Raw genomic sequence first — 12286 nt, forward strand, 5'->3', positions numbered from 1 at the left:
TCATCAGTTTACACACACACACACACACACACACACACACACACACACACACACCCTCCTACACTTCTGACTCTCCTGTTGATACTAAGCACTCTGGGGGCATGGGGCATGCCATCTCCTTTTGGATTGCCCACAGAAGCCACAAAATTGATCTGATTTGTAATAAAAGGTTCTGTTTGCCAGGAGTAAGGTGTTATGGATTGAACTGTGTTCCCTCTAAGTTCCTATGTTGAAATCCTAATCCCTCGTATCTCAGAGTGTGACCTTATTTGGAGATGGGGTCTTTACAGATGTAAGCTAAAGTGAGGTAATTGGGTGGGCCCTAATCTAATATGTCTGGTGTCTTGTATAAGTGAGAAATTTGGACACAGAGACACACAGAGAGAGAAGAAATGTGAAGAGACATAAGGAAAAAACAGCCATCTATAAGCCAAGGAGAGAGGCCTGGAACAAATTCTAGAGTGGGGGCTAATCCCAGTTGCCCTGTTTGTTTGTTTTTTGAATAAAACGTTTGGTAAAGCCAATAAGTAAAAACAAACAAACAAAAAAACCCCAAAAGACCAAAATACATTTGAGTACTACTCCCTGTGAACCTTCTCTTTCATTTACTCATGTCCTATCACTACCAACATTCTCACATCGACTGTCCCTGATAGAAGCTCACACACGTAGGACATTATCATCCATTTATAGATTAGGACAAGAGAATTGCAGTCAGTCCACACAGCTCCTTAAAGTCTCAGAGAAGCTTGATCAAACCCAAACAAAAACCATACTAACGCAGAGATGGTCTTCTCTCGAGGTTCTGGAGGGAGTCCCACTGTCAAATGTTTCTGGTGGGAGAGAAGGTCTGTGCAGGCCTAGGAATAAATAGTATAATAGTATTATCCTTTCCATAACAACTCACATTTCCACGAAATTTTCTCTTTTCAGCCTAGAAACCTTTGCTCCCCCTTAACTTAATGACACATCAATCTTTTCCTCAGGAAATGCGATGAAGATCAGAAAAGAGGGATTTCTAGGAAGGAACAATGAAGTATTTTTATCTCCTAAAAGGTAGGAACTTTTAGCCTAGTATAAATTCATTCTTAAGACCTAGAATTCTCATAGTTTATAACACCTCTATAAGTCTACAGTTTATATGCTTCAGTATTATATATTTGACATTCATAAACAAAAAAAGCTACCTGATAATCAGAAATGTTATGTGGGAAAAACAACATCTTAAATGGTTAGATGCTGTGGTGACTGCCTTAAAAATCAACTGCAGAAACCAATTTTTAAAAAGCACCTCCATTTAGATTTGGTATAAATTCAAGAAGAATTTATAGTACCTCATCGAGTGCTTCCACCTTCTTCCTTAAGATTCCAGAGATGTATCGGATCAGGCCCCAGTGACGAATTTCTCCAACTCTGCTATAGAGCTCAGTAAGCAGCTCTCTGACTGTTGCACTCCCCTCATCATACAATCCAGTGTCCCAGTCAGGTCCTCTGGAATGTTAAAGGCAGGTCTACATTAATTATAAATAAAGCTACAGGCAACAATATTTTGTTTGCGTCATAGTGAATATGCCTGTTTTTGATAGGTCTCTCTCATTAGGAAATGAATGTTATTTACTACGAATTCTCGTAAAACGATTTTTAAGTCAGTACTGAAAGCCGAATACCTAGACAAGAATAAGTCTTAGTTTCAGTTGTGTTTTGACAAAATACATTCTTTTACCCTCTTAATGGGCTTCAAAGTAGCTGAAATTAAAGTCAAAGATTTAATTTAACTACTGAAAGTTCAGAAAGTATGCTACACTTAGGGAACTAATGAAGAAGTATGAAGAATGTGTGCTTATTTTTAAAAGATATATATATATATATATATATATACATATATATATATACATACACATATATATATACACACACACACACATCATATACATTACTGTCGTAAAAGTTCCTATAACACAAGTCAACTGTGAAGTACCATAAAAGATATATGAAGTGCTATGAAATTGGGAATTTAATAGATGATAAAAGGTAGATTATTTATTAAATGATGTTAAGACAATCAAGTAGCCAACTGGAAAAAACGTTGAATCCATGCCTCACACTGTACACCAAAATTCCAAATGTATCAAATTTAAATGTTAAAGTACTAAAAGAGATATGGGAGAACTATTTTATAATTTCAGAGTCAAGAGGACTTTTAAACTGTGAACTATACACCAGAAGCCATAAAAGAAAGATTGATACATTTATATACATATGTATATATAAATATACAAAACTCTTATTGCAAAAACCACTATAAGCAAAGTCATAGGACAAATTACAAACTGAGAAAAATATTTGCAATTCATAGGCCAATTTTCCTAATGTATAAAGAATTCCACCAAAAAACTACTAGAACTCATCAATGAATTCAGAAAGGTCGCAGGATACAAAATTAATATACAGAAATTTGCTGCATTTCTAAATACTGATGATAAACTATCAGAAAGAGAAATTAAGAACAATCTCATTTAAAATCGAATCAAAAAGAATAAAATACCTAGGAATAAATCTAACTAAGGAGGTAAAAGACCTGTACTCAGAAAACTATAAGACATTGATAAAAGAAATTGAAGGTGACATAAGCAAATGAAAAGACATACCGTACTCACGGATTGGAAGAATTAACATTGCTAAGGTGACCGTACCACACAAGACAATCTACAGATTCAATGCGATCCCTATCAAAATACCAATCGTATTTTTCACAGAACTAGAACAAAGCATTCTAAAATTTGTATGGAAACACAAAAGACACTGAATAGCCAAAACAATTTTGAGAAAGAAGAAAAAGCTGGAGGAATCATGCTCCCTGTCTTCAGACTATACTATAAAGCTGCAGTCTTCAAAGCAGTATGGAACTGGCACAAAAGCAGACACACAGTCCAATGGAACAGAATAGAGATCTCAGAAATGAACCCACAATTATATGTTTAATTAATGTTCAACAAAGGAGACAAGAATATACAATGGGGAAACGACAGCCTCTTCAATAAACGGTGCTGGGAAAACTGGACAGCTACATGCAAAAGAATCAAACTGGACTACTTTCCCACACCATATACAAAAATACAGTCAAAATGGATTAAAGACTTAAATGTAAGACCTGAAACTATAACAATTCTAGAAGAAAACATAGACAGTATACTCTTTGACACTGGTCTTAGCAATATGTTTTTGGATATGTCTCCTCAGGTGTAGGAAACAAAAGCAAAAATAAGCAAATGAGACTACCTCAAACTAAAAGTTTTTGCACAGAGAAGGAAACTGTCAACAAAACAAAAAGGCTGCCTACTGAATAGGAGAAGACAATTGCAAATGATATATCCAATGAAGGGTTAATATCCAAAATAGACAACTCATACAATTCACGTCAAAAAAAATAAACAATCTGATTGAAAATGGGCAGAGAATCTGAATAGACATTTTTCCAGAGAAGACATACAAATGGCTAATAGGCACATGAAAAGATGCTCAATATCACTAATCATCAAGGATATGCAAATCAAAACCACAATGAGATATCACCTCACACCTGTCAGAATGGCCATCATCAAAAAGATAAGAAATACCAAGTGTTTATGAGGATGTGAAGAAAAAGGAACCCTAATACACTGTTGGTGGGAATGTAAATTGGTGCAGTCACTATGGAAAACAGTATGGAGATTCCTCAAAGACTTAGAAATACCAACAAGGACCTACAATATAGCACAGGGAACTATACTCAATATTTTGTACTAACCTATAAGGGAAAAGAATCTGAAAAAGAATATATATATATATATATATATATATATATATATATATATATATAAAAAACTGAATCACTGTGCTGTACACCTGAACTAACATGACATTGTAAATCAACTATACTTCAATAAAATTTTCAAAAAAGGCAAAAAAAACCCCCTTAAAAATAGAACTATCATATGATCCAGCAATTCCACTTCTGGGTATCTATCTGAAGAAAACAAAAACACTAATTTGAAAAGATATATGCACAGCTCTGTTCACTGCAGCATTATTTATGATAGCCAAGATATGGAAGCAACTAAATGCCCATCAATATGAATGGATAAAGATGTGATATATATATATATATATATATATATATATATATATATACACACACATATACATATATACACACACACATACACACACACACAATGGAATATTACTCTGCAATAAAAAAGAATGAAATCTTGCCATTTTCAACAACATGGATGGTGGACCTAGAGGATATTATGCTAAGTGAAATAAGTCACACAGAGAAAGATAAATATCATATGACTTCACTTATATATAGAATCTAAAAAACAAAACAAATGAACAAACATAACAAAGCAGAAATAGTATCATAGATACAGAGAACAAACATGGTTGCCAGAGGAGAGGGAAGTGGGGGGAGGAGAGAAATAGGTGAGGGAGATTAAGAGGTTAAAAAAAAAAGAATTCCAACAAATAGATAAGAAAATAAAAAACAACAAAAGAACATCTGGCAAAATAAGTACCAATGGCTTTTAAACTTAAGAAAAGGTGTTCAATCTACCATTTGGGTAAACAGGTATAAAAGAAAACACATATATATCTGTATTTACCTATATATGCATAAAATGTCCCTGGATGGATACACAAAAAATCAATAGCATTGATTGTCTATGAGGAGGGGAATCAGGTATCTGGGGAAGAGAGGTGGGAGAAAGACTTTTTACCCCTTCACTGTATCCTTTTGTACTTTAAAATGTTTAAACCATGATAATATGTTATCTATTCAATATATCAAATTATATATAATATAAATGTTTAATATAATAAAACTAAATCTATACTATACTATACGAATCAATAGATTCAAGAAACAGTGAATGAAAGTCTGAAGAGTAACAGGATATTTTCACAGTCTCAAAGTACATCTCTACAAGATACTTTTTAATTTTGAAGTATAACATAGTAACTTTACAGCGGAGGAACGTGGAAGATACTACCTTAACCAAGTGGTCAGAGTTACCAGAAATGGGACTCATCAGTACTATGTGCCTCCTGATAAGATACACTGAGAAGAACTCAGCATCACTTCAGTAGTATTCTTGCCCAAAATGCATAACCTGAATTTAATTATGAGGCAACATCAGATAAACCAAAATTTAGGGATATTCTGTAAAACAACTGGTCTGTATCCTTCAAAAATGTCAATAACATTAAAAATAAAGACTTAGGAACTGTTCCAGATTAAAGGAGATGAGGGACACATAAGAACTAAATGAAATGCATCATTTAGATTTTCTTTTGCTATAAAGACATTATTGGGACAACCAACAAATCTCAATAAGGTCTGTAGATTAGATAACAGTATTATCTTAACATTAATTTTCTCATTTTGGCAATTATACTGTGCTTATATAAGAGAATTCCTAGTCTTTAGGAAATACACATCGAAGTATCTGGGGGTAGAAGGGGATCATGTTTGCCACATACTGTCAAATGGTTCAGAAAAAAAATGTGTGTGTGGTGATGATGATGATGAGATGATGAAGAAGAAGACAGGGACGGAGGCAGGGAGGGGGGAGAAAGAGAGATATTAAAGCTCAGTGTGAACATCTGAGGGATCTGGGTGAAGGATATCCAGAACTTTTTTTTTTTTTAATTTAATTTTATTATTTTTTTAAACATCTTTATTGGAGTATAATTGCTTTACAATGGTGTGTTAGTTTCTGCTTTATAACAAAGTGAATCAGCTATATGTATACATATATCCCCATATCTCTTCCCTCTTGCATCTCCCTCCCTCCCACCCTCCCTATCCCACCCCTCTAGGTGATCACAGAGCACCGAGCTTATCTCCCTGTGCTATGCGGCTGCTTCCCACTAGCTATCGGTTTTACATTTGGTAGTGTATATATGTCCATGCCACTCTCTCACTTTGTCCCAGCTTACCTTTCCCCCTCCCCGTGTCCTCAAGTCCATTCTCTAGTAGGTCTGCGTCTTTATTCCCATCCTGCCCCTAGGCTCTTCATGACCATTTTTTTTTCTTTTTTGTAGACTCCATATATATGTGTTAGCATACGGTATTTGTTTTTCTCTTTCTGACTTACTTCACTCTGTATGACAGAATCTAGGTCCATCCACCTCACTACAAATAACTCAATTTTGTTTCTTTTTATGGCTGAGTAATATTCCATTGTATATATGTGCCACATCTTCTTTACCCATTCATTTGTTGATGGACACAGGTTGCTTCCATGTCCTGGCTATTGTAAATAGAGCTGCAATGAACATTGTGGTACATGACTCTTTTTGAATTATGGTTTTCTCAGAACTTTTTTTTTTGTACTATCCTTACAACTTTTCTCTAAGTTTGAAATGGTCAAAATAAAAATAAATAATATGAAAATAAATGTTATGAGATCTCATAATCAGGGAAGATCCTTTTTATTCCTAGGGATCAGAGAAAGTTTCATGGAGGTGACAGATGATCCAGGCCTTGATGGATAGCTAGAATTCCAACGAGGAGAGATGGGATGTGGTAAAGGGAGAGTAGTCCAGACAGAGGAAAAAACATGAACCAAGGTCTGAAAGTGGTCATATACAGGCTTTGTTTTGGATGTGATAAGTAGCAGGCTGTTTTGGTGGCAGTATTCACATTGTGATGGGGGAGCAATGGTAGATAAAGGTCGAAAGTTAGATTATAGAGGATATAGGTTTGGTCACTGATTCCCAACAGTAGTGGTGGTGATGTGGTAGGGAGAGGCAGGGGATGAGAAGGACTTGAAGGTGTTGACACAATTTCAAGTCTGGGTGACTGAAAGAATGATAATACCATGAAAAGCGTCAGGCAGTAGTAGGTTTCTGGTAAAGACTGAATTTGACTTTAGACATGCTGAGTAAGAAGACATATAAAAATGAATTCTGAGTAGATTAAGGACTTAAATTTTTAAAAATTCTTGAAGGTATTTAAAATATTTTTAAATTCTGGGAGGGGAGAAGGTTCTCCCCATGCATGATAAGAAACTCAGAAGCCAAAAAAGAAAAGACTATATAAAACAAAACTTTTGGGACTTCCCTGGTGGTCCAGCGGTTAAGACTCCACGCTCCCAATGCAGGGGGCCCGGGTTCGATCCCTGGTCAGGGAACTAGACACCACATGCTGCAACTAAAGATCCCACGTACCACAACTAATGATCCCCCACGCCGCAACGAAGATGTTGCGTGCCGCAACTAAGACCCAGTGCAGCCAAATAAGTAAATAAATAAATATTAAAAAAAAAACCCGAAACTTTTGCATAGAGAAAAGCATATGAACAAAGTTAAAACACAAATACCTTGGACAAAATATCTGCAACAAATATAACAAACAAAATAGTAATATATACTATTACTATAAGAAAAATATAAATAATCCAATGGAGAGCAAACAATGGTTATGAACAGACAACTCACAGAAGGAATACTAGTCGATAGACATAGGAAACCCCACCTCCCAGTTTCTACTCAAATCCACAAGGGATACTGGGCAGAATTCCAAGTGTATTAAACACCATGCAGCACATCAAACAATCTACTCAAGTGGTTTGATACTAGAGTACTAGTTCTAGTGAGATTACAGGTTTTGATCAGATGTTATGGTGAAGTTAGTATGTACAGGATTAGATGAAGAAAACTCATGTGTTAGGAGTGGAAGAGTTGGCAGTCAATCATGGATCATCTGAATTGGTAGGAAAGCATGAGTGTTTCAAGCCTTTGCTTGCCTATCCCAATGACCCTGCTGAATCTTCAGTTTTCATTCAAGCTACAGTCATTAGTCATTCTGTCCTTAACCCTTATCTCTTCTCACCTTCTCTATCTTTTCACTACTCTGCATTTAGCATTGTGCCTGGCACATAAGTATTCAACTAATACTTTTTGAACAGACTGCCTTACCCTAAAGGAAAAAGGAAAGGAATAAAGGTATCAGAGTAATAAAACCCATGTCTTTTTCTTGGTAGTAGCACATAACAAGCTTTAACAGTTGGCACTTGGACAGGGTTGTATGAGAGGGGAAGTCCCTCACAGCATCAGACTGTCAGGAGGCTTATATAAGGCACAAGTTCTACCATCCATAACATGGAGGAGGGCAAGGGAACTCCCAGGGAAGAGGGGAGGAGGGGGGTTACAGGTCTAGGTGTAGTCCCTCAGTAGCACTGTGGGGAGGCTCTAGGTTAGAAAGCTCTGAATGGCAGCAATGGTTTGGGACACTCACGGCCCAGGGCTTATCTCTTGCTAGCAGATGCAGGTTGAGTTTTGAGGAGGATGCAAAGCAGGCAGGCCCTAAATGGCTTAAAATATGTTTGGGCTATTTTTAATAAAATTGGATGTGTAAAACTTTGACTTTAGTGCTGGTAGGCTTTTCAGCTTCCTTTTTTACTTACTCATTAAACACCATAATCTGATGGAAATGGCATAGGCTCTGGAGTCAGGCCAAGGGGACTTCATTACCACCTAGAGGGGATGAAAGTTCCTGATCCCTACCTAGCCTTCTTTGACACTCCCCTGGCAGTGAGAAAGGTGGAGCAGTGCCTGCCTTGGTGAGAGCAGAAGTCTGGGCTTTCCACTCAGCCTTTGTTGACAGGGGTAGCACCGCAGATTTTTCTCTGGTGCTTGGCTGGAATAGAGTGGTTATTGTTTAAAAGTTGTCTGTGTTGCTAGAGTGCCTCTTTCCTAGCCCTTTGTCTGGGAAGAACGGGTTTTCCTTAGGGCTTTTGTTGTCTGTGCCCAATGACTGGCCTTTTCAGGCTGCTGGCTTCTCCAGCACCCAGTGAGGCAACAAAGAAAACCTGGGGATGTCAGCACCCTCTCAGTCCTTGAATCATGAGGTCCTTAGCCAGTCTGCCGCCTTCTCTCCACCTTTCAACATCTTGTTATGTTTGTTTTATAAATAATGTCCTCCTGTACCCAGCAGGAGGAACGGAGAGAAATGCATTTACTCTATCTTGTCCAGAACCAGAAGCCCCATTGTGGTTATGTTTTAAGAGGTTTTTGTCTTTTAGAAATAATACTGAAATATTTAGGAATAAAATGATAAAATGTTTGGTATCCTCTTCAAAATAATCCAGGAGGAAGAGAGAATGAGAATATAGATGTGACAAGATTAACCATGAGTTTATAGTTGTTCAGGCTGGGAGATGGGTCCAAAAGTGTTCATCACACTGTTCTCTCTACTTTTGTATAAGCCTGGGCATTTCGGCAATATCATCAAAGTTACTCTCCCTCCTCTGTTGAGGATGTGTTTGAGGAAAACTAGATTGAAGTAGAAAGACTTGTTAGGAAACTGTAGCAACAGTCCTAGGGAGAGACATAGGCCTGAATGAAGGCAGCAATATTAGAGATGCAGAAGATAAATATTTAGAGGTAAAACTGGACAGACTTGGTGATTAACTGGATATAGGGAGAAGGCTTGATGATTAGGTAGGTGTTGATTCCAACAATAGAGATGGAGAATTTCATAGAAGCAACTCCATTTTTGATATTTGACTGCTGACTGCTTTCAAGTCCTACCACTCCCCTTTCCTTTCCAGCCTACGTCTGAGCAAGTTGATAAAAAAGTCTGAGTGTTCCCTCTTTTGGTGCCGTTGAGAATGAACCCTCATCCCAGCCTCACCTCCTAATCATAATAAAATTCCAAATCCAGCCTCTTTCCCTGCTTTTTAAGGACCCACACCCTTCTGGTATTTGTGTGGCATCATCAGTCTTGACATCCAAAACAAATTAGGGGAGGGCGGGGGTCCATCCTGCCTCTTCAGGGTGCTGACAACATGAATAAATGAGGAAGAACAGGTAATTTTGTGGGGGAATTTGGGGGACAGGAGAGAGGAGTTCAAGGTACCTAGAGTTAGGGGTACCTAGATAAAATGTACCTAGCAGAGGATGCCTGACACATAGCAAACACTCACTAATGCTACTTTTTTTTTTCCTGTAAGCCTCCATATTCTTACTTCTTTTGAGTTAAAAATTTATTTATCTATAGATTTTACCAAATAATGGAGGCTTAAAATAACCATAATAATGATAATAATGTTTACGTTATTAGTCACTTACTATGTACCAGGCACTGTATTAGAGACTGCAGATATTTTTTTTTAACATCTTTATTGGAGTATAATTGCTTTACAATGGTGTGTTAGTTTCTGCTTTATAACAAAGTGAATCAGTTATACATATACATATGTTCCCATATCTCTTCCCTCTTGCGTCTCCCTCCCTCCCATCCTCCATATCCCACCCCTGTAGGTGGTCACAAAGCACAGAGCTGATCTCCCTGTGCTATGCGGTTGCTTCCCACTAGCTATCTATTTTACGTCTGGTAGTGTATATATGTCCATGCCACTCTCTCACTTTGTCACATCCTACCCTTCCCCCTCCCCATATCCTCAAGTCCATTCTCTAGTAGGTCTGTGTCTTTATTCCCAGAGACTGCAGATATTTTATCTTGTTTTAATCTTTACAACAATTCTATGAGGTAGGTATAATCCAAATTTTATAAATGAGGACAATTGAGACTTTAAAGTTACACAGTAGGTAGGTTGCAAAACTATTCAAATCCACATCAGTGAGACTCCAGAGCAGTGCTATATTTACTATGCTATACTTCTTTTCTATATGATCATGAAAGTAGATTGATAATATCCATCACTTACTTCATAGTATATAGCATGTAGAGGATATCAGCTTGCTCCTGTAAGCTGGAGGTCTCCTTCAACTGTAAAACCAGTGCTTTGAAGTCCACTTCCCCAGACGGGTGTCTAGGAAGATGTATTTCTACACGAACAGAGGGAACCTTTAGTTTGAGAAAAGACAAAAAAAATCCACAAGTGATCACCTTAAATAATGCCCTAGAGTGTTGATCTTTTCACTTTCTAAACCTTTTCCATAAGAGTTTGCTAAATTTTGACAAAAAGTAAAGCAAAAACAATGACACCTTCAGAATGTATGATACAGCAATCTAGTTTTCTTAAGCCTGACTAGAAAAACTTGCCCATTTAAAAAGTGAACTAAAAAGGACATATGTCTTCACCATGGTGGCATTTTGCCTACCACCAGTTACTAGCAGAAACCATAATGGCTAGTTCTATTATTTTCTGTAAGAATGGCAGTTTTGCAAAAAGCTGATAGAAATACCTCCTGTGCAAATTTACCTGGTTCTCTTGTGGTGCATGAAGTAAGTCAAGTAAGTTGAGTGAAGGCCGGGAAGCCTGAAATATCTTTGTAGGAAGATACATGTGTACATCTGCAAGAGGTTGATATTTATGGAAAAGCTTAGATAATTAAGAGATTAATAAAAATGCACAGTTGACCTCAACAATGAAGTTACATATGGGTTGGTTCTTTATAGAACAAGAATGAGAAATTTACCCTTTCTTGGTAATAGCAAAGAAAAGAAATATGAAGGTCAGATAAATCAAAGGATATTCAATCAACCAATAAACATATTTTGAATGGAATATCTAGAATTATAGCATCAGCTGGACATATAAGATATTAAATTCTACGAACGTAATCAACACCACAATGGTGCTATCACTGATACTTTAATAGACTACCACATATAACAGAAAGAACCCAGTTACATTTTATATTTTCTGGACTCTCCCAGAAGAATATCTGGCCGCTAGCAGTTGGAATTGCTTGAGAACCGATAAATGGATGACCCTATCTAGGGAATCAAAAAATGTAGTGGCTGACCAACTTTGAGATGTTCCTAAGATTTTTACTTACAGTTCATTGTTGAAACACTTACCATAACCTCTAAGGAGAGACTCTCTTGTCATTTTTGCCATTTTACAGATACAGAAAGAGAGATACAGAGCTCAGATAACTGTTCAAGCAAGTAAGTAGCAGAGCTGGGAATTAAGCTCAAGTTTCCTGATTCACAATCAAGAAGTATAACTTAATAAAGCTGATGTCTTTGCATAAGCCCTTTGTCAAGGAAGCATACGCAAAGGCTATGTATGCTAAGCTTTTCCCTTTTCTAACTGTTAAATGATTCCCCAATGATCATGTTTAATATCTTTGGTTAGTAATGGTCAATAAAATTTTAGACAGTAAGATCATGCATCTCAATCATTCTCATCATCTGTGAAATGTTAACATTTAGGTCCTCTAGGTGTGGCCAAGGAGCCCTTCTGTCCCTTCATATGTAGCTATCATACAGGTAATGAACACTCTTAGGGGCCATGACTACTCCTGGCAATGAGTGGTAGAAGAC

General features: G+C 37.0%; 1 protein-coding gene across 4 annotated transcripts in view; it reads right to left on the reverse strand.

Annotated features, from left to right (window-relative positions):
- The window catches only part of PHKA1 (phosphorylase kinase regulatory subunit alpha 1), a 139147-nt gene that overhangs the window by 17512 nt on the left and 109349 nt on the right, over nt 1-12286 (reverse strand). For all 4 annotated transcript variants that reach the window (XM_059910137.1, XM_059910136.1, XM_059910135.1 and 1 more), the window contains 4 exons: nt 11217-11308; nt 10719-10858; nt 1335-1491; nt 781-860 (listed from right to left, as the gene is read on the reverse strand). In XM_059910137.1, the coding sequence (XP_059766120.1) occupies nt 781-860; nt 1335-1491; nt 10719-10858; nt 11217-11308 (469 nt within the window). The remainder of the gene's footprint in view (nt 1-780; nt 861-1334; nt 1492-10718; nt 10859-11216; nt 11309-12286) is intronic.

Source organism: Balaenoptera ricei, chromosome X, assembly GCF_028023285.1.
Source record: "Balaenoptera ricei isolate mBalRic1 chromosome X, mBalRic1.hap2, whole genome shotgun sequence".
Classification (NCBI taxonomy): domain Eukaryota; kingdom Metazoa; phylum Chordata; class Mammalia; order Artiodactyla; family Balaenopteridae; genus Balaenoptera; species Balaenoptera ricei.